Source organism: Galeopterus variegatus, unplaced genomic scaffold, assembly GCF_000696425.1.
Source record: "Galeopterus variegatus unplaced genomic scaffold, G_variegatus-3.0.2 Scaffold976, whole genome shotgun sequence".
NCBI classification, from domain to species: Eukaryota; Metazoa; Chordata; class Mammalia; order Dermoptera; family Cynocephalidae; genus Galeopterus; species Galeopterus variegatus.
The window spans coordinates 442699-466361 of NW_007727087.1; the positions used below are offsets into that span (position 1 = coordinate 442699).

General features: G+C 35.7%; 1 protein-coding gene across 1 annotated transcript in view; it reads left to right on the forward strand.

Moving 5' to 3' along the window:
- The window catches only part of LOC103591493 (contactin-3-like), a 159880-nt gene extending 139187 nt beyond the window's left edge, over window positions 1-20693 (forward strand). Inside the window, exons 14-18 of the mRNA XM_008573968.1 lie at window positions 2394-2520; window positions 6694-6880; window positions 17378-17490; window positions 18106-18274; window positions 20527-20693. Coding sequence (XP_008572190.1) covers window positions 2394-2520; window positions 6694-6880; window positions 17378-17490; window positions 18106-18274; window positions 20527-20627 — 697 coding nt within the window. The 3' untranslated portion in view covers window positions 20628-20693. The remainder of the gene's footprint in view (window positions 1-2393; window positions 2521-6693; window positions 6881-17377; window positions 17491-18105; window positions 18275-20526) is intronic.
- The last annotated feature ends 2970 nt before the right edge of the window (window positions 20694-23663 follow it).

A 23663-nucleotide genomic window follows, 5' to 3' on the forward strand; every position in this document is an offset into this window, starting at 1 on the left:
CCACATGGGATCCAACCCCTCGGCGGGAGCGCCGCCGCACTCCCAAGCGGCGCACTCTCCAGTGTGCCACCGGGCTGGCCCAGATAAGGATATTCTGTAAGAATTCAAAATTACATGTTTGTCATGTCAGGAAAGAAAGTGTAATTGGAAGAGAGAGAAAATCAAAGAATCCTCATAGAGCCATCCTCCTGTCTAGTTAAGTCCACACCATTTTAGAAATAGACAAACCTGCATTTAAATCCACTAGGTGAGACTGTAACCTCCATAGGGATAGGGGACTCTGCCTGTGTGTTCATTGTTGTATTCCAAGTGCCTTGAGCAGTATCTGGCATACGGGAGGCATGCAAAAGATATGTCTTGATGGAATAAATGCAGTTTTGGCTCCACTATCTTATTACCCTGTGTCCTTGAGCAAGTTACCAAATCTCATTTCTCTAAATCTCAGTTAACATAGAGATAATAATAGTCAATAACTCACAGCATCATTTGAAAATTAAATGAAATTAAACTTTCTTTGTCAAAATGGCCCAAGGATACTTGCGGCTTACACGTTTTTCTGTTTTGAACATTGGGCTTTGGGATGAGATTTTATTGAATGGAAAAAAAAAAAATGGAAAACCAGGAACACTTGGCACCATCCCAGTGTGGGACCCAGTGGCTGTTGTTTCTGTTGTGGCTGGTGTTGCCATTAGGGTGGGAGGCAAAACAATGAAGAGTGGTGAGGACATGGGACTTTTGAAATTAATTATGGGTTGAAATGCATAGTGTCTTGTTTCTTTGTGTAAAGAATAGCAAACAATGTCCAAATGTAGTGTGAATACAGCATTGAGAGGAAATGACAATTAAAAATTTTTCCCAAATGCTTAGTGAATATGAAGAGAAAGAAAACAAGCTGAAGAAAGATATACTAATTGGGAAAATTTTACAGAATTATTGATGTAATTCTACTGAGATAAAAACACATCTTTTCTTGGTTTTTGTAATGATGTAAAAGTTAACCTGGAAAAAAAATGACTTAGACTATTTAATGATCGGTCATATGGCTACCTTTCTGGGCTGCAGTCTCCCCCATTTGGCTTTAAAAATTGCTAATAGCTCCTGCCTTTCTCTCATCTCAGTGAGGGTTGATCATGTACCATGCGGCATGCTGAGCACACATCATCATTACCATCTAGACTAATTTTCTTTCTGATTTGACCAAGCAGTATTGAGGAGCTCATTTCCCTGGGCTCCAATTTATTTCATCTGCTAAGCCGTTACACTCAGGCTCAGATTTTTTCTGGTGCCCTTTTGGATAGGAACAAGAGATACAGGCACGATAAAGAGAAGGCAGAAGTTTTGAAGTTTGTAGAGAGTGGGTGCCTGAGGAACTAAAGCTCCAAAGTTCTAGCATGATCTATACAGCCAATTTCTTTAGTCATTTTGTTTTGAAAGAATAATATTTAGGAGAATGACCCTAATAAGTGATTGCAATAAGTCTACACTTGCAAAATGATACAGATCAGCATATTTGGGGTGAACTTTGTAGATTTTGTTATAAATTTGACAGGTATAACTTATAAAACATAACAAAATACTAAAGTACGACTTCATTGATGCCTTCGTCTTGTTCCAAACAGCTGTACAGAATGTCATTAGTTCCTAATTTTTAATTAAAATGGAAAAAGTTGTCAAATATTTGAGTGTTTCTTTTTCTCCCAAGAGTATGGAAATTCCACTGGAAATAAAGACACATGAATTGAGTCTAATTCCCTGCTAGTGGGCAAAGAATTCACTTCACTTTAGTATGAGAGGAATGTACATAGGAAAGTGGGATACAGATAATTGAGACTATTAAAATAAACATAAGGTAGGTATACATGCAGACTTTTGGAGTGGAAGGGTTGGTTACGCTGGAGAGACGAGTAGCTATAGCCTTTCATGAGTGAGGGTTCCCCACATGCACTGTGTTCTTTATCAGGCAAAGATAGTCCCTACCAAACCATGCCTTGGCATTGAGGGATTCAGGAGAGTAAATATCCCAGCCTCTTTCCTTCCACCCTGCCATCTCCTGCCTCCTATTGACTAATTGCAGCAAGAAGCCCTAGCACAGGAGCCAGACTGATGTTCATACTCATCAGCTCTCCTGGGGCAGAGAGCAGCGTGAAGATAGAAGATAGATCTGGGTTTGTCTTCTTAAAAGACCTTAAATGCATTTTTACCTGCCTTCTATTTATTTAAGCATGTCTAGTCTAACAGCTAAGTTCAAATATTTGTCTCTCTGAAAATCTATAAGTATAAACATAATTATTTAAAGTCTATTAAAAGAGTATTTCTGACTTAATACCTGTTCTTTCATGACTAGAAAGTACCATTTATCAGTACATTATTTTGTAAACTGCTTTTCATTCTAGGTTTAAATTAACTGAAATCTCTGATGCCATGAGATTAAGGATTCCTCGCAATAGGAACATTAGTTTTCGGAATAACCAAATTACTTATGGAACTAGAGATAACACTTTTAATCCTGACATTCCTCAAGTTTGTTTCTGTTTACTTACCCAGATAAAAATATATTGGCTTGTGAAATGGTTTTATGATTCTGAAGAAAACATTTGTATTAGCTCATCAAGAAATTGGAGTTTTGGTGTTTTATAGATGCATGGAATATTAGAATTGAATACGTAGCTTGGTGAAGCTCTGTGGTACAAAGGAGTGAGGCATTTTTAGATTGTGGTGTTTGTTCGAGTCCTTCAGTGGTTCAGCAATATTGAGTCTTAGTGTGTGCAGGCTTTGCTCTGAGCAGTGAGCTGTGATTATGACCAATACAGACAAGCCGCTGCCCCAGGTGTGTGATTCCACCTTGAAGCAATATTGAGTCTTAGTGTGTGCAGGCTTTGCTCTGAGCAGTGAGCTGTGATTATGACCAAGACAGACAAGCCGCTGCCCCAGGTGTGTGATTCCACCTTGAAGTCCTCCCCTTCCTCTATTTGCTGTGCTAGAAATGTAGTTATTCTCTTCTCAGGTGCACGTCCTCGCTAGCACACAAGGCACAGTGACGCACGACTGTGAGAGTAGGCAAACCAGATCTCTCGGGTGTCTAGTGAGGAAGAATGGTGGAGCACAATTCAGTCTTAATCACCCTCTTCTTTGGAGTGGATCTGCCTTTATTTTCCCACACTAAACTCAGAGTGAATTTTACAACATAAAAATTCCCATTTCTTTAGTTCTGGAAAATTCTCAGCCATTTCCCCATTGACTGTTGCCTTTTCCTTAAGCTCCTCTTGTGGAACCCCAGTTAGAACTTTTCATGCTATTTTCAGTTGTCTCTTAACTTTGCTTTCATAATTATTCTTTCTTTCTTCTTAACTCCTTCTGTCACTATCAGTCTTCAGCTTAATTCTATCACTTTTTTTTTAATATTTGTATGTTTCAGGTCTAGGAGTTCTGCTTGTTATTTTTCACATCTGGCTGATCTTTTTTCTTTATCCACTATTGCATAATAGATTCAGTGCCTTCTTTAATAAATCTGGACATTTTAAACATAATTATTTTAAGATCCATTTCAGTTCAGTGCAGTATAGCTCATCTCCCACTGATCGGGTCTGCTGACTTTCTCTCTTGTTAGCGGGGTTCTTCGTGTGCTTTATAACTTTTGTCTCTCTGCTCATCTTTTGTAGATGCCACCTTTATGTTCTGGCCACTTTATAACTCTTTTCTGCACAATTACATTTCCAAAGTTTGTTCCTTCAGCCTAGACACTTTTCTTCTCCATCCCTGTATTGTGGTTGTGTCTATAAAATACAAATTAGCCTAGAAATATTCTGTTCTCTCTGTTTTAGTACATTTACTATTTAAATCCAGAGCACAAGTGAGTGGGAAAATGCAGTCTTTGTCTTTCTATTTCTTTCTTGACTTTTCCACCTTTTAAAAAAATGATCTAGCTTTATATAAACATTTTTTAGCAAAATTTTACAGAAGGTAATCGAATACTTATAGAATGACACTGCTTTGGTTCTTTATGTTTAAGCTATATATTTATTCAATTCTTTAAATAAAGCTATTTAAGAAGTTTATATAATCAATTTTAACTAACTAGTACCATGTTCAGATTTAGCACAGATTTTCTCTGTGTCTAAATATTTCTAATACCTCTCAGCAACTAAGATCTAAAAATAAGTCTCTCATTCTGATACGTGGGGACTTTTGAAAGTACTTCAAAACATCCTGCTATCAAGAACATTCAAGGACTTTCTATAAATGAATTTATAAAAGAAATTCTATATGCCAATTACAAATTTTTGTTTCTTCTTTAAATTAGTCTCCTAAGGAACATTTTCTTTGGCAACTTATATTGAAATAACTGATGTATCAGAAAAAGAAGGTTAGCCAGTTAGCTCAGTTGGTTAGAGCAAAGCCTTGTAACTTCAAAGTCAAGGGTTTGGATCCCCATACCAGCCAGCTGCCAAAAAAAAAAAAAGACTGACTGATAACTTGGAACCTAACAAGAGATGAAAGTTTAGAAAGGATAATCCTACTTGGTTGCATAACTCCTTTATGACTCTAATGTCTCATCTGTTAAGTGAGGATTATTATAGCTCATATTGATGTGATTTTTTTTCCCCAGTCTGCTATATCCAGGCCACAAATTTTCAGGATGTCTATAACGTCTTATTATAATTATTGATTATGTGTCATTCTTAGTCAATAATTAGACAATGCTCTCAAGGGCAGGGAAAGTATCTTATTATTTTGGAGTCATCTAAATCTAATAATACCTACAGTGTTTAATATTGGTCAATTTAGAACATATACAAGCCTTTAGTATCCATTAATAGTTTGCTTGACCATGGCTTTATAAAAGAAATCATGGATTCACTTCAGTCCTTATCGTTTGGGTTCTCATCCTCCTTTTGAGATTTTTATAAAAACTAATAATTCTTTTCCAGTAGAAATACACCTAAATACATACATAAAAACAGCATTTTGCATGGATTTAAGGGGGCCTATAAGTCCATATACATATATATGGAAAATACTGATCTAGTGCTACATTAGTTTGATAATGTGGGATCATTATTGAAAAACCTGAGATTTATATTGTGCTACTGTTTCTTTAAGAGAGAATTTTATAGTTGCGCATAAAAACAAAACCATTAGTTTGATAATGTGGGATCATTATTGAAAAACCTGAGATTTATATTGTGCTACTGTTTTTTTAAGAGAGAATTTTATAGTTGCGCATAAAAACAAAACAAACAAACAAAAAAAAAAAACGGTAACTTCTGGTCACCCTCTGTAGCCCATAAACATATTTTGTTTAATCGATTTTAAAAATCAAGTGAACCCTAAAATTGAGGCATTTCACATTAAAATCAGGGCTCTGCTTTCTTTAAAAAAACAAAACCAAAAAGATCTTTAAACACCAGGTCCACTTTCCCCCAGTCAGCCAGAGGTAAGTAGGAGCTCCCTTAATAAGAAGGACCTTTGCTGCCCCACTGGCCACTATCTTCCAAGTCTTTATTATCTCCAAGACACTGAGAAAGCACTGAGGATCAATTGCATGCTTCGTTGTGCTCAGACTACTATTTACATATATAAATTATAAAAACGATTTTCTATTTCTATGTTTTGTTATCAATAGTGGGAAAAATGAAAGCCAGAACAAGGTCACATATTGCAAAGAGAGAACCTATTTCTTTACACCAGTAAAAAATATGCCTTTACTTTGAATATGTACCCAGGGTGTTTTGCATATTTATGTTAACTGTCCCCCCCTTGCTTTAGATGATCAAATGGAAATACCTGGCTTTATTCCTATGAAAGGAATAGTTGTACTTTTCATGAGCCATTTGTTTGCATGTTTTGTTGGTGGTGGTTTTGTTTTAGTTTTTACTTCACAGACAATCTCGACTTTCTAGCAAAGCATAGCAAAACTTTATAGCATAAATTGGAGGTGGTTAGGAAACATGCCTTTTATCTTTTCCTACTCTTATCTTTTAGTTCACTTTCTATCAAATATTATCACTAAATTATTTTTATATATTTTGTACTATATATGCATATGTATTTGTAATAAGTCTAAGATCATTTTACATGGTTCAGAAAAATGAAATATAAGTAAAATATTTTATCATATTTGTACTTAAAATTGACACTTTTAACTGCTTTCTTTTTCTCTGCTGCAGCTCTGTGTGCACAGGTAGTCGTGTTGACATTTGGCCATCACCGTAGGACAATCTAGTGGCCAGCTGGCTTTTTAATGGTCTTTTCTCTGACAGTTCCCTTTCTTCACAGAGGAAACTTCAGCTCTCCAATGGACTTCATGCATGGCTGCCAGCATTCTGGAGTGGAGCTTGGCCTTGGTTGGTTAGGGCTTGAGAAAAGGGAGCAGCCTATTCTGCCATATGCAAATTTCCCCTTCATTCTCCCATTTATAGATGTATAGTCTGGTCAGAAACAGCACTTGAATTTATCTGGTTCATATGTTTACTTATTTATTATCTCTCTCCTCCTGGAGTCCCTTTTCTATATTTTTACTGCTGTGACACAGAGCCTAATGCAGCACCCAGCACATAGTAGGTCCTCAGTAAGTATTTGTTGAATAAACAAAAAAATAAATTACAGTACCCACTGTAATAAAAAGCACTTAATGAGAAGGGCAGTACAGTTATTTTGTCAAGCTTTGCATGTTTTATGCCTCCTATCCACCAGGTACGGTACTGGAATAATGGAGGAGAGGAGGAATCATCAGGCAAAGTGAAAGTGGAAGGAAACCAGACATCAGCCAGACTCCAGGGCCTGAAGAGCAACCTGGCATACTACACAGCTGTCCGGGCTTACAACAGCGCTGGTGCTGGTCCCTTTAGCGCCACAGTGAATGCAACCACCAAGAAAACCCGTACGTATATTCCAATTGTTTGAATGGCAAAGAAAATAGTTTGCATTAAAAGTGATAGCCTTCTTTATCATTTTAAATAGAAGACCTGAGTCATTAATCTCACTGAATGATATAAATCCAACTTCAAACCCTTGGAAACTCAGAGCCACACATATCCTTGTCTTCGTGAGATCCCTAAATCTTCAGGTAGAGACTCTGGGTGAACATGAATATGAACCTTTTGAAAAATCTTAGTGTGGGGTGTTCAGTTAAATCTATCCACTTTTCTTTTACAATGTGATCAGCTTAGTTGGGTTTACTTTCATGTATTTTTAGTTCCCCAAAGCTTGAGGATTTCCGGTAAGCATGAATAAGTTAAAGTGAATGGCCAGAGAATCAGGAGTGATTTTTCTTCTTCTTTACTTTTCTTTTCCCTACATTATTCAAAAGATGGCAATGTACATTAAAAGGTTATCATCAGAAGACCATGGTACACATGAACATTGATGCTTTAAGAAAATCTAACCAGAGATGTCAGTGTTGCCTTCAAAGCTGGGTTTTTTGTTAGCTGTGTATTCACAGGTAAATTTACAAGCACCAATTATGAATTATAATTAAATTAGTCTACAAGAAAGCCAGTGATTTACAATTTTGGAGTGTCCAAAAATATTTCAGTTAAACTGATAGCACAAGTATATACTTAATCATTGTATCATTTTGCTCCTTTCTCACAATGCAACCATTTGAGTGGCTGTTGTCATTGTCATCACAGCTAGTAGTGATTGAAAACTTCCTATGTCCCAAGTATTTTATGCTCATTCCCATATTTAATCCTCATAACTACCTCCAAGTGGTAGGTACCATTATTATTTCTATTTTAAAGGTGAGGAAAGCGGGACATAAAGGGATTAGGTAACTTTAGCACAATGATACTTTTACCTGCAGAAAATTGTTTTCTTAATTTATTTTCAAAATGTATTAATTCAGTAAAAATGTTTGCTTAACAGGCTTTATGTAGGAATGAGACAATCATTATGCTTGATTACCAGTTTCACTGATGCATTTCTGTTCCCATATATCATTTTCCAGTTTGTTTGAAAACATACATCTGTTGGCTAAAATTGCTAAGAACTCTTATAATATAAAATTGAATATGATTGGCTAGCATTTTTGTGGATAACCTAAAAAGAGAGTCATTATAAATCAATAGAAATATCATCATAACATACAATGAATGAAATAAAACTTTAAAAAGAAGCACAACCCCTTTATAATTTAAAGATAGCATGTAAATACCCAATCTAAAGTCGAAATTTGCACATGACAGTGATGATTATAATTATGTTATTAATGGCTAACACTTACTGAGAAATTTCCAGTCGTGGTTCTAAGCACTTTTCATATGTTGATTCTTAATTCTCACAGCAACATTATGAGTTGGAAGCTATAGAGATCCTCACTTTAGAGATGAGGAAGCTGAGGCAGGTGGAGGTTATATAACTTTACTGAGTTCAAGTAAATATCAGGTAAGTGTCCTCATCCAGACATAGTGTTAAACACTGTGTTATTCCCTCCTTCAATCATGTAATTAGAATATTCATTACTCATTTAACACCAGTATTGACTGTGATTTTGCTCCGTGCCTAGGAACTGGGTAAGGTGATCAAAGATAGCCAGGACTCCTCTGCTCAATAACTGAATATAATCTCTCAAAAATAATGCACTCATCACTGCAATTCAGCTGGAATCTGCATTTGATCTGTACGTGTTATTAGAGAAAAGTTTTCTGCATTGGGTGGGAAATTTATACAGATAATTAAAACCCCTAATCATCCTAAAATAGTATTTAAAGAACATGTTAATTTTAAAATTTTATGTTAATTTTTCTAACGAAATAATGCACTCATCACTGCAATTCAGCTGGAATCTGCATTTGATCTGTACGTGTTATTAGGGAAAAGTTTTCTGCATTGGGTGGGAAATTTATACAGATAATTAAAACCCCTAATCATCCTAAAATTGTATTTAAAGAACATGTTAATTTTAAAATTTTATGTTAATTTTTCTAACATCTGCCAAAATACAAATAAAACAGATTCTTTTTAAAGCTATTTATAATATTGTTATTGGTAATTCTTAACAGTCATCCAACCTCTGACATGGTTTAGCTTAAATCCTGTTTAAGAATTTTGGTAAGGTTCTTGTGATTATCACTATGAAGAGAATTAGCCATATGCCTCAGGCATAAAGAACTAAAATAACATTTTTGATTACTTGCTTGCTATCTGTCTTCCCCTCTGGCTTGTAAGATTTATGGGGAAAGAGTTCTTTTTTGTCTTATTCACCCAGCCCCAGTACCCAGCACAAACCCAGCACATGGGAGCCACTCCTTAAATGTTGAATAGATGGCTGAATTTATGATTGAAACCTAAAGAAGCAGGCCAGCCTGAAGTACTATTATTAATCAAAAGTACTTCCTCTTGACTTCTCATTGTGAATTCAAAACACATACTTTACCGTCTTTCTTAAAATATGCAGGTTTCATACAGTCATAATCATGGAACTCTGTATGCAAGGCTTCATGTCAATATAGATCTTGGGTGATATTTCTGATTAATGTAAAATAACATAAGGATTCTCGAATTAAGTACTCTAGCTTCCATTAAACACTTAATTTTTGATATCCAAATACTTGTGTGTTTTAAAAGCATTTTTAAGTTAAACACTAATTAGCCTCTTTAAATAATCTAAGATGGGTTTCTGTCACTTGCAACCTGAAGAGAGATAAGTCTTAATAGTGTCTTCCATCTAAAGGGACTGATGAGGGAAATTTGCAGATGACTTAAAAATGATGAAATTGGTTGGTTTCTAAAAGAAACATATTGAGAGTTTTATGTTCAGAGTTTGCAAGGAAGAATCTGCAGAACAAATATTCTGCTTTGTATGACTGAAAAGTCAAGTGGTAATTCTGGCTTTCAGTATGGATGGACCCAGGCAGCCAACATCCTCAAGAATCCTCTAATATTGCAAACTGAGTATTTCTAAAACTGAGTTCTTGACTGCTCCTTCCACGCTATTTAAAACCCATCTTTTCTGCAATATTCCCTATGTCAGTAAACTCAACTCTGTTACTGCAGTTCCTAATGCCGAAAATCTTGGTGTCACCCTTGACTCTTCTTGTTCTTTCGTACTGTACAACAGATCCAGAATCTGATTTCTAAATTTATCAAGAATCTGCCACTTCTTTCTGCATTCACTGCCACCACCCTGGGGCCAGCTGCCTCCATCTCTCCCGTGGATTAGAGAAATGGCCCCTCACATTCAGCCCGTTTCCGCCCTTGCCTCCTGTAAGCCAGAGTGACACTGGTGATATCACTACCCTGCTCAGAACCTCCAGTCACTTTCCATCCCACTCCAGATAAGTGATCTTTGAAATATTCCGCAAGGCCTTATACAATCCATCCCCCAACTCCTGCTCTGACTCATTTCCTGCTATTTTCCACCTTGCTCATTCCACTTTGATATCAGGATTTCTACATTTGCTGTTTTCTCTGCCTAGAAAACTCTTCCTCCAGATATCCATGTAACGTACTCTCCTGTCTCTTGCAGATCTTCACTCAAATATAACCTCAGTGTCACCTGGCCATCATATTGAAAAGAGCATCCTCTCCTCTGCTGACACTCCCTATCTCCTTCCCAACTTTATTCTTGTGCATAACACCGAGACCCCCTGACACATACTAGGTCTTAAATGCATTTACCTTATTGTTGTCTCCCCAGCCAGCCTTGACTGGAGTGTCAGCTCCTTTGGGGCAGAGATTTTGCCTGGTTTGATCATTGCTCCATCCTCAGAGCTCTATTTCCAATGCCTAAGTAATCATAGTTGGTGCCCAATAAATAGCAGTTGAACAAACAGTGACTCTTCCCATCTCTTGTCTTTGCTGCATATAGCATTGCTCTAACCAGGTTCCCAGGGTGGCACTATTGCCATAGCCTCTTCAAGGACTGTTTTCTATCAGCCAAACACTCTGGGAAAGTGGGAAACTTCTTTCTGATTATTCCGCTCAGAGACAAGTAGGCTTCTTATTAGCTCATCTTGGTTAATGTCCATCCCTGAACCAATTGTTGTGGACAGTTGTTAGAGAAACTTTTTTGGCCTGGCCTGGATCACATGCCCGGACTCCCCCTAAACAAGGAGATCCTATCTTTTTATACTTTCATTAGTTATTGTACATGTGTAGTCATTTGGGAAAATAGAATATTATTGAACGGTACAATCAGTTTTGCATTTGAGTGTTTGCTTTTCCAAATAAAATGCTCATCTGTGTAAGATGAGCCAAAATCAGTTGCCTGAACTTAAGAAAACCAAACAATGTGTCTGCAGGGAATGAAAAGGAAATATGACTAAGATGAGCACAAAAAGAATATGAGTCTGAATATTTCAGAGGTTTTTGACAAGGTGACTATTTCTGCCTCAAACACATAATTTGGAAGTTCATATACACAACTTATGTATTATACACAACTAAAGTTTCATATACAGAACTTAATTATATAAATGACCACTCTGCATTTGGGCTCAGGATACAGATTAATGTAAGGTTTCCTAAATTTTATATGTGATCCACCTTCTCAATTTTTGCCATTTTCATCAGCCTCCCCTACTAATATGTACCTAATATTTTTTTCTTAAGGATTGAGTTACTATTTTTACTTGAGTAAATTTAAAAAGAAAATGAAACTAACTTTCTATCTGAGAGATGGAGAACAAGTATCATTGCCATAATAGATGTTAACAAAATAAATTTAACAATAATAATAAATACAGTGAAACGTAGGCCAGCCTCCTTTATAAATACCAGCAACATACTCTTTCCTATAGAACCCTTTGAATCTGCCCCCTCTTTGTTTGTGATGTTAGTATTGAGGGGATGTTAAACACCTAGTAGTAACCCCCAAATCCAGCTTTCTTTTTAAAGTAATGAGAAGACTAAATGGGAATTTCTCTCTAGGTGACTGAATGTTACTTTTTGACTTTTCTGAGTATCACAACCCATAGATGCACATGACCTAATCATATTTGTGTATGATATATTACAAATCACACATGCAAGAATGGAATGCACTGTTTATTAATGTACGGTTCTCAGATTTAGGATTGTTTTTTCCCTGCCTATGGGCTTTAGCAAAGTTATTACTGATTTTGTAAACTCTGAAGAAAGATGACAGTATAATGTTCAAAGTAACCAGAATTCAAACAGGAAATTTTAGTTAATATTGAATCAAGTAAATCCCCTGGCCAAATGTATAATTCTTATGAACTTTATTTTTGTAAGAGCTTTGGCACTTTTTTGAATCTGTCACACTTGCCTATAAATCCTCTAGACAATCATAATATTCTGTTTATACTTTACAATCTCAAATATTTTAATTATCCAAAGAAGGATACATTTTGGTCAAGGAAATTTCCACTCATTGAAAACTAAAAGTCAAAGAAAGATCTTCCCTATCATTCTAGGTTGGCCCCAAGTCTGGTCTTTCCTTAGTTTCAGATGAGTTGAAAAGTAGATTTTTTTTTGTTGTGTTTTTAAACATTGTCATCTTTCTATGATAAGAAATTAGATCCATTTTTAATAATGTTAGTAATTCCAAAACAAAAATATCTCATTATTTTGGGGAGAAAATGGATTTTAATTATTTGATTTTTGCATGCCACTTCTAAAAAAATTTTTTTTAACTTTATTTATTAATATTACTATTTTTGTTTTACATTCTATGATGATGTTACAGAGCAGTTGAGGGAGAGGGGAAGAGGGGAAAGAAGAAAGAAATAGGGTGGGAAAAGGAGGAAGGAGGAGGTGTGGGGTTGAGGCCTGTGGCAACCCCCTCATTCCTGCATGGGGGACTGGGGGGGGTTCCAGTGGTGGCTTGGTCATTGCTGGGCTGGGTGAAGATGTCAGAGAGGTGTGGCCGTAGCCCTCAACCCCACACTGCTCCAGCTCAGGATCCCGGGGCACTTCCTGCAGTGCCTCGGTGGTCATCACTGGGCTGGTTGTGGGTGTTGGGGGAGCGTGGACAAGGCCCTTGTCCCCCCACCACCCCAGCTTGGGAGAGCCCAGGGCACTTCTTGTAGTGAATGTCATATGTTTAAACATAATTACAAATGTTGATGATCCTCCCAAGTAAAGTCCAAGCACAAAATGCACCTTCTAGTTATTGGTGGTAACAACCATTTATCATATAAGTCATCTCATTACCATCAGGTGGCCAAGAAAGAGAGTTGAGTAACATACTGAGTTTTGTATAATTAATTTCAGCAAGCATATGTTCTTAAAATTTCACATTTTGAAAGTAAATCCAACTTCCCCGTCACCACTATGGAGACATCATCATTTGAAACTCCAGACAATAATGTTCTTTATTTTAACAACCTCAGAAAACAAATTCATTGTGGAAATTTGGGGAAAAAAGAAAATTGTAGAGAAGAAAATAAAAATCACCCATAATCCTATTACTCAGAAATAATGTCATTAATATTATTTGTCTTTCTTTCCAGACTTATGTTCTGTGGAACGTTTCCCTTTGCAGAGGAGGTTATGCTGTATATTTAGTTACTTATATAGCATAATCACACTTGTGTAGTATTCCATTGAAATAAACACCACAATTTAGCCATATATTTAGACATATTTTATATTCCCAGTGTCTCAGCTTCATCTAGTCATAGTAATATCATAGTAATCACTTATTTGCAGGCAGATGTCTGCAGAATAAGTAAATTTATCAAGCTGATGTTGAGGAGTCTGAAAATCAAACACACAAAGGATTGTGATGGGTGCTTTAGGAACAATAAGAACCTTTTAATATAATATCATTTTGTTACATAATATTTAAAATTACTTAAATAATTATAGTCTGTCCATTAGTGTGGTGATATAAATCTAGTGATATGCCACCTTTCTACTAGAATTAAATTTGTTTTTACCATTTCTTCTATTTTAGCATACTATCAGCAATAGAAATTGAGTTGACTGAAGAAAAATCTGTAGGATGTGAATGTTGACAAGTGACTTCCAGAAAACTTCAAAATATAGAGCACATATCAAGTTAGATCTAAGAAACTTTGTAACTCCATCAGCCTATTCTGGGTTATGCTTCCACATAGGACGGAAGACAAAGAGTAAAATTAGAAGTCCTAGAAATATGATATCAACAATGTCTTGCCTGTTCCCACTTCGTTATGAGGCTCCATGCCTCTACAAAAGTTCACTGTGTTGCTTCAAAGCTATTTAGACTACTGATTAATAGCTATCTCAGACAGATTAGGCTAGTCCAGGCTGCAGTGTACCAAATCCCCAAACCTCAGTGGCCTAAAACTGCAAATGCTTCTTTCTTACTCATACCATATGTCCGTCACGAGTGAGATTCAGATCTGATCCATTTTGTCTTCACACCAGGACCCAGACTGAAGGAGCAGCCACTCTCTGAGACTGGCTGGTCTCAAGGCAGAGGGAAAAGTGAGAAAAACAAACCATGCTCTTCAATGGCTTTTAAAGCTGCCAGTTGGAAGAGTCCCATTTCCCTTTTCCTATATTCCACTGGTTGAAGCCAGTCCTGAGACGAAGCCTGATGTCTATTAGATGCCAATGAGCAGGGCAAGTATGTCTTTCTTCAGGCAGGGAACCACAGGTCCCATGGCCCAGCCTAACAACCAAGACAGTGAGGAAGAGAAGCACAGTCTTCCCACAGGCCAAGGGAATTAAACATAGCTGGTTTGAATCCACATAATACCTCTCACCAGTTATGTATATTATCAAGTTTTTAAAAATTTTTAATTGTAGTAAAGTATACATAACATAAAATTTACCATCTTAGCCATTTTAAAATTTACAGTTCATTAGTGTTAAATACATTGTGGTGCAACAGATCTCCAGAACTCTTTTCATCTTGCGAAACTGAAACTTTATACCCATTAAACAATTCTCCATTCCTCCCTCTGCCAGCCTCTGGCAACCACCGTTCCACTTTCTGTCTCTATGAATTTTACTCTGGATATCTTACATAAGTGGGATCATGTAGTATTTGCCTCTATATGACTGGCTTATTTCTCTTAGCATAATGTCCTCAAGGTTTATCCATGTTAGAGCATGTATCAGAATTTCATTCCTTCTTAAGGTTGAATAACATTTCATTGTATGTATATACCACATTTTGTTCATTTATTTATGTGTTAATGGACAATTAGGTTGCTTCCACACTTTGGCTATTGTGAATAATGCTAAGAACATGGGTGTACAATCTTTTTTTTTTTTTAACTTTCTGGGTCCAGATGACCTACGTACAGAAATGGGAACTAATGCAGTGCAATGTAATGAGGACTAAGTAAGTTATGTAAGAGCACATTCAGCAGTGCCTAACACATTATAGATGTTTACTAAGCATTAGTTACTAACAATAACAAAATTTTGAACATGGAAGAATGTTTATTTGTTCCAGAATTTCCCAGATGGTGTTATTCTTACCAGTGGTAGGAACAGAGATGATTTCAAGGTGGTTCACAAACATTTCTTAAAGTTTTAAATGAAGCATTGGCTTCATTTACTTTAGATAGTACCCAAATAATATAACTGGCATATCAAGCTCATTATTGCATGGATATTATTTAGGGTAAAGCTAAAATAGATGTTTATGTTTTTAAAAAATTGAGTGAATTTTTTTAAAATAGAAAAAATGACAAAAATGGTACATGGCTCAGGAAACACTGATATGATTCATAAAAAGCAGGCAGACCTGGAACAAACCTTCTATTTTTCCTTCCTTTCCCTTTTCCTATTTTTTTTTTCTTTTTGTCATTTCAAAAAGTATTCATTTGCGGCTGAACTCATTCAACTCATCTATTTTTGGATTCATGCAAGATAAACCACAGTGTTATATTTGCAGTCATGTCTTCTTCAAGAGGATTAGGTGATTCAAGCAAAATTACTCAAACTTTCTGTGACCTCCAAGCATACATCTTTTGGCAGGACAAACCATGCTGAAGTACGTTATCTGAGCTGCATCAACTCAAACCTGTCCTTTTATAGCGCTGTAGGCCTTAGGCAATCACAGGAGATGTTCTAACATTTGTGCATTCATACCATTTGGATTGAGTGACCAGAACATGGTCATTAGTACTTCAACCATAAGCAACAGCCATTATATGCTTTTTTGCTGTTAAAGCATTGCAGCTTGGACAATCTTAGCTGACCTAAACTTGTTGTTAATACCAGACCACAGAATTTTAAAGGCAACATAGAATAGTGTTAAGGAGCAGACACTAAAGAAAAGAATCTGTGGGGAAAACAGTCTTGTTTGTGTCATTAGTCATGTAAATGTATCTGAGAGTTCTTCCCATCTGTAAGTCCAGCTGTATTTCTCTCATGGCATAAGTCAGTGATGTTTAGAAGATTCTCTGGATAGCTCATCTTTCATATCATTTTCCCATTACAAATTCAGTTAACCAAATCACATTCTGTGGTTAAATCTACAAGTACAACATATTTCAGCACTGTTTGGGGCAATTATGATGCTGTTGCCAAATTAATAGTATTATGTTTGTTGTTTTGTGATTGACAAGAAAATGAATTTTCAGTGTCCCATTTGTCTGCATTACTATTGATAAATGCTTTGACGAACCCCACAATTAATAGTATTATGTTTGTTGTTTTGTGATTGACAAGAAAATGAATTTTCAGTGTCCCATCTGTCTGCATTACTATTGATAAATGCTTTGACGAACCCCACCCCTTGACCTTATCCCACTCTGCAGCATGTTTACTATTCAGTGTTCATGAGAAAGGACTAAACTATGAATCCAGGTTTATAAACCTCAGAGTTTCATTAATTCTCTAATAGAATTATTGTTAAATTTTTAGGGTATTGCATTATTTTTTTTTTTCAAAAATTGATTTAAACTTGGAAAATGAAGACTTTAAAATATAGGCTCTGTTGCAATTTGTCATGCGTGTAGTTATTACTTCATGGGAATAAATCTAAGTAATCTTATTTTTGAGTGCCTCCTATTTTGCCTATCTCATCATACAAGGCTGGCTTAAAAATTATCCACACTCTATTTCATGTGACTTTAATCTGCTTATTTGGCAATTTCTCTCAGCCTCTGCATGTGTCAAAACAGGTCCCACTGTCTGCCTTTCTTGGCTCATCAACAAACATCCCTCTAGTGGTGGATAAAGGAATTTCCTTATCTCCACTATTGACGTTTTCCAGGAGACATAAATGCAGTTAAGTGTGAGATGTCCTGAAGTATACGATGAAGACGATAAAATAAATAATCTCACATTTAATTTAAATGCCTTTTTAAAGGGAAATTTAGCTATTGCATTTTTTTTTTTTCTTATTCCCTCTATACCCCATGCATTACCGAAGAGATATACTGCTGTACTTCCACCAACCTCCCATGATGGTCATGTGTCTGCTCCATATTCAAATCTGTTTTAATTTCTCATTTTTCATTTCAAGCTCCCAGTCAGCCACCAGGAAATGTTGTTTGGAATGCTACAGAAACTAAAGTGTTACTTAATTGGGAACAAGTTAAAGCAATGGAGAATGAATCAGAAGTAACAGGATATAAAGTAAGTTGTATCATTTGCAATGCTGTATTTTCCTACTTTTGTAGTACTTTCCAAGGGAAGCTAGTTTTAAATGAATTTTGCCAACTGTTGATACGGTTTCTGTAATCTAATTTTGACACAGATATCAAGCTTTTCACAACAAGGATATTTTTCCAAAATGTCTGATCTCTTATATATAGATTTAGATGAAATAATTCTGCTCATATGGAAACTTTAGACACAATGGTTTAAATTGTGTCTTCCTCAGTTTGTTACTTCTGATGCTCACCCATACACTACTTAAAAATCAGGTGAGAGTATAGGCTGATTCTTTGGTCAGGCTCTCCAGATTTATCCATATAGGTAGATCTCTCTCTCTCTCGCCTCAGAAATATCCAACCTAGCTGAGCTTTTCCATGGAATAAGTTCACCCTTCCCCCACCTCCTTGATTTTGAGTACCTGATGATTCTACTATGTGCTAATCCCTAATCTAAGGCTTATGGATGGAGTTGTGAGTGCGATTTATGTTCTTGTCAGTATAGAAAGATAAACAAAGTAAAGTAATTACAGAGTGAAAAGTTCTGTGCAGAAAATAAAAGCAGCCAATATAAGTAGTATTTGTTCATGTATTTTAGGTTTTCTATAGGACTAGCAGTCAAAATAATGTGCATGTGCTGAACACAAATAGAACTTCAGCTGAACTTGTGCTACCCATTAAAGAGGACTACATCATTGAAGTTAAGGCCACAACGGACGGAGGAGATGGGACCAGCAGTGAACAGATCAGGATTCCAAGAATAACCAGTAAGTTGGTTGAAGTCATTATTTCCTTTATTTGCACCAGTGTTATTAGCCCCTGGTAGTGAGTTGGTCGGTGTCCCCCTACCCTGTCCATTCTTTTTTTCCCCAGCATGCCTTTCATCTGAATGCTGAGAAGGTTTTGCAATGTGAGAGATAAGGGCAGAAGGAATTCCTCAAGAGTGGTGCGATGCAGGGAGAAGGATAAGGATACAAAGAAAGGACATCAAAAAAATTGAACAAAACTTTATTAATTTGAGTTTTTTCCTCATTCTGAGCTATGCCTATACTTGCTTTTGGATTGTCTATAAAAACAGAATTCCCTAAGCATTTCTCAAGGGCAATGTGGAAGGCACACACTGTTTTTAAGGTCGTTGATATGCCAGTTGTTTGCCTCCTGCAAATTATAGATAGATCTTATCAATTCTCTAAATAGAAAAGTTAACATTGTTAGGATTTAAACCACTTATGTGTGCCAAACCAAAAGACACCTTTAAAAAAATTTCTCTTCCTAATTTCAAAGGAGGTTCACACTCTTTCAAAATCCAAATGAAACCTATTTAACTATAGAAATTGCACTTCTAGAGTTAAGGGAAGCAGACTTTGGCATACCTATTTACCAGTGACGATGGTAGAAGAAATTTTATCTTTGCTTCTAAATCCCACATCTGGAGTTTTCAGCCCTCAATTTAAGTACTGTAGAGCCCATTTTATCTTCATATTCTATTTTGCAATTCTCAGTGATGTAAGTAACTTTTTCCCTGTTTGCATTTATTGAGCTTGGTCTACTCTATGGTATCAGGCAACCAAGATTAAAACTTTTGTCTTTAATCTTGAAAAACAAAATGACTGACATTAGCAACTGAAGAGAAAGGGAGATATGAAAACTTTGAGGACTTTTATCTTTCTGTCATAAAGACTGTCATACTTAGACCAAAATGAACAAACTAAGCTATACTAAGAAAATGGGAATTACTTATCTCAGAACTGAGTTCTGCAATGTAAAAATCTGTAAAAACCATTTTGGACTACAGACATTTCTAAAACTGTATGCTCTTCAATAGAGCAAAACCAGGAATTAAATGCACTATTATTAATTTAGATTTCAAAATAATTAACACACGCTTTTTGTTTCCTGAATAGTGCGAAGTATAGAGTTAACATTACAATATGGACAAAGTGGCACTGTAAAAAGAAGTAGATTCTATGCTTTTTCAGGTCAGCCATTATTTTAGCATTTTAGGGCTGCTGAGTCAAGAATAGCCTTTTCATCTGACATCTGCCATCTTGCTGAGCTTGCATAGACTAGTGACCACACAAGGCTGTCTCTATGAAAGACACCTTTAAAAAAATATATGTGCCAAACCAAAAGCCACCTTTAAAAAGAATCTTATTGATTCCTTTTTTAAAGGTGATTTTTATATTATGTGTAATAATTTTATCTGGAAATGCATAAAGTAGAAACTAGCACAGATTTTCTAAACCCTTATTCAATGAAGCTTTCTTCAATTAAACTGTTGAATTATCTCAAAATTGTTTGTGATCAAGTATAATTGTTTTCAGAATGGTTAAATTATTTTTCCAATTTCAAGTACAGTTAAATAATGCTAGATAAACAAAGCCTGGAATCATTTAAGAAAACTTAAATACATCAATTTTTTTATAGACACTCTTGGCAACTCGTGTACGTTACATTGATAAATAAAATGAAGGCTAATAATAAGAATTTGTGATGCCGTGATTTGATTTTGTCAGGAAAGGCATTGCTTTTGCCCCCTTGTCTTAGTCCCTTCAAGTTGCTGTATGCTAGATAAACAAAGCCTGGAATCATTTAAGAAAACTTAAATACATCAATTTTTTTATAGATACTCTTGGCAACTCGTGTACGTTACATTGATAAATAAAATGAAGGCTAATAATAAGAATTTGTGATGCCATGATTTGATTTTGTCAGGAAAGGCATTGCTTTTGCCCCCTTGTCTTAGTCCCTTCAAGTTGCTGTAATGAAATTCCATAGACTTGGCAGCTTGTAAACAACAGAAGTTTATTTCTCACAGTTCAGGAGGCTGGGAAGTCCATGATCAAGGTGCCACCAAATGTAGTGTTACCTCTCAAAGGTCCCCCCTCCTTATACCATCACATTGGGTTTAGGATTTCAACATATGAACTTGGTGGGGGGATACAAACATTCAGTCTCTGGTACTTTGAATACATATTGGCACAATCCTTGTTAATGAGCTGTTTATCATCTTTGATAGATATGGATGCAAGAGGATCCACTTCAGCCACCTTGAATGTCCACCCTGTGTCGAGTTACGTACCTGTAGTACTGTTCTTTATTGTAAATACCCTGTGGTGATATTAATGCTTTTTTATTGTTTACTGGAAAGTTAATTGGTTACCAAAAAAAAGTGCTTTCATGAAATGCAGTGATTATGCATGTTTTTTTCAACTCTTTATTTTTTACTTTTTACTTCATTATAGGTAAAATATGAATATAATAAAAATTGTAAATCCTTTTAGGGGAATCTGAAATGCCTTAATATTTACTTGATAAACCAAAGGAATTTACATATTACATACTTTTTTGATATAAATGTTCTTAAGCTATGAGTTTAAGCACGGCCTATGGATAAAGACTCACAAACTCCCACTTGTACACACACACATACAATTTTGTGAGTTTTTTTATATTGAGAAACTCATTTAATCTAAATGCTATTTTCTCATCATAACAGCATTATTTATAAAACTCAATCAGTATCATTCTGAAATGTTGACTTAAATCTCCAAGGGTAAAAAATGCATTTTAAAAATTACCCTGTTGGAAGGTGGTGGCATATGATTCAAAAGTGTGTTGGAAAATGCTACTCTGCAGCTTAGAAGAGTGATGTTTGGTTCAGTATACTACTAAATGGTTATGGGACTTTAGAAATCAGTTTGCTCTTTGTACTTCTCGATTATACATCCATAAAATGTGTGAAGATAATCATATCCACCTGATCTGCCTCTTCTCTATGAATTAGTTGGTAAAAGATAAAGAAGGAAATGTGAACATGCTTTGTCACCCCAAATGCAATGGACCTGTGCAAAATGTCAGCATGAATTTCCTTAGGCGTAGAAAAGTCACGAGGACCATCCACATTTCAGGCTTGCATTCCACGCTCTAGATAATGCTTTCTGTTTCATTCAATGCTATAAAATTGAAATGATCACGTTATCCTTTCTCAAAAATTAAAACAAAATGAAAAAAGGAATTGTTTCCTTCACACCTATGAACAAGCTTTCAAGTTTTATTAAAATCTGGTGTAGGGCTGACTCGTTAGTTCAGTTGGTTGGAGCATGGTGTTACGGTGTTATAACAACAGGGTCAAGGGTTTGGATCCTCATACTGGCCAATTGCCAAAAAAAAAAAAAAGAGTAAAAATAAATAAATAAATAATTTTAAAAATAAAAAATAAAACCTGGTGGAGAAAATGAGGAATGATATGAATCTCAACCCAAATACTGCAGAAAACCCACACAATCCTTCAATTCCAATTTCTGATTCCATTAAGGGACCCTCTCTTTTTTTGGATGGCAGAGATGGTTTTTTTAATGAAATCCCACTGTCTCTCTGAGTGAGTCTGGCAGGCTTTTTAGTTCCAGAGTTAAATTTGTAACAGAACCACGGCAATGCTGCTGACTTTGATATGTATTACTCAGTCTTTCAATATGTGGTTTTCAAAGGATTGTTGAATACATGACTTCATAGCAATATGTAAAGAATATATGAACATCGGCAGGTTTAGTGTTCTATATTGCAAAATCAATTTTTTACCTCTTTCCTACCAACTTCATATTTTGCAGGAACTTGTTCTTATTTCCAAAGGTATCAGAATTTGAAACCAACAGTTCAGATATGAAGAAAGACTAAACATTAGAAAAATTCTGATATCCAGGGCTGGCCCGTGGCTCACTCGGGAGAGTGTGGTGCTGATAACACCAAGGCCGCGGATTCGGATCCTATATAAGGATGGCCGGTTAGCTCACTGGCTGAGCGTGGTGCTGAAAACACCAAGCCAAGGGTTAGGATCCCCTTACCGGTCATTTAAAAAAAAAAAGAAAGAAAGAAAGAAAAATTCTGATATCCCCATGAAGTACTACTTTACAGTTAGTGATTGCATTTAGAATAAAGTCATTTACACCAGGGATCAAATATTTATAACTTTCTCTGTGAGGTCTGTATATATTGTATATATCTAGAAAAAGTCTGAATGACTAGTAAATTTCATATGACCATTGTTATTTCCAGTCAAAAAATGGGGAAACACTTTCTCCGATACTTGTATTTTATGCTACATGTAATGGGATTGTACCTTTTTATTATTTAGTAATTCCTATAATATGTTCCTATGCTTTTCATTTTCAAGATGATTATTGTTTCATGTCATTTCTAGCAATATATCTCCATGAGATATGTACTTTGTTTCATATTGAAAAGTATAAAATTTATCTTTAAATTCCTGTGTGTGTATCCTATGGTTATTTGTATGTATTATTTTCTATTATTCTAATAAAATTTATAATAATCAAATGCTGGTGCATTATTAACTGTGGTGTGGTTGAAGAACGTCTACAGGGAAGTAGGCAGGCACCATTACAGATGTGCCGATGATATTTCTTATATTTTTCAACCAACATTTAGCTTTTCTGTCTTTTAACAGGATATTTTAAAATTATTTTTATACCCTAATGACTCAGTAAAATCAGCAATTTGAGACAATGACCTCTCTATTAAAGGTACTTCAGCTGTGGGGAGAAGGGGAAGAAAGGAGAGGCAGAATTCACTTTATAGGAGTATGTTACCTAATTTCTTCTGATTTTATTTGGTCAGAAGTGGCTACTCCCGCATTTTTGACAAGTTCTTAAAATTAGTATCGACTTGTCAAGCTCTTCATTGACTTTCTCTTTGGTATTAGTGTTAAACACTGGCTTTTAAATGATCACTGTGGTATAACCTTCCAAATATTTGAAAAAATATACTAGATAGGTTTTAAAAACCTAAAAGATTAGGTTTTAATTAGTAAGCAGTTTTAAATGTTACTGTTGATGGAAGAAAAATGAGAGCTAAAGTAATAATTTGATTATTTTCTTCCATGAGAATTGAAAGATTTGTTTCAAGGCAGGAAAAGTCTGTGCAGGGGTTGTGTCTGGGTGTGAGTGTATGTGTGTGTGTGTGACTGAGTGCAGTTGTAATGGGTGCATTATTATACCCGATAAAGGAGAAAGACCTGGAGAATATGCAGAAACAGATTAGACAACTGAAACAGTCCTAAAGTCCTCTTTCCTGAAGCCAGGGCTGATTGACATGACAGAATCAGGCCTTCACCAATTTCTGACCATGTGGTCCTGC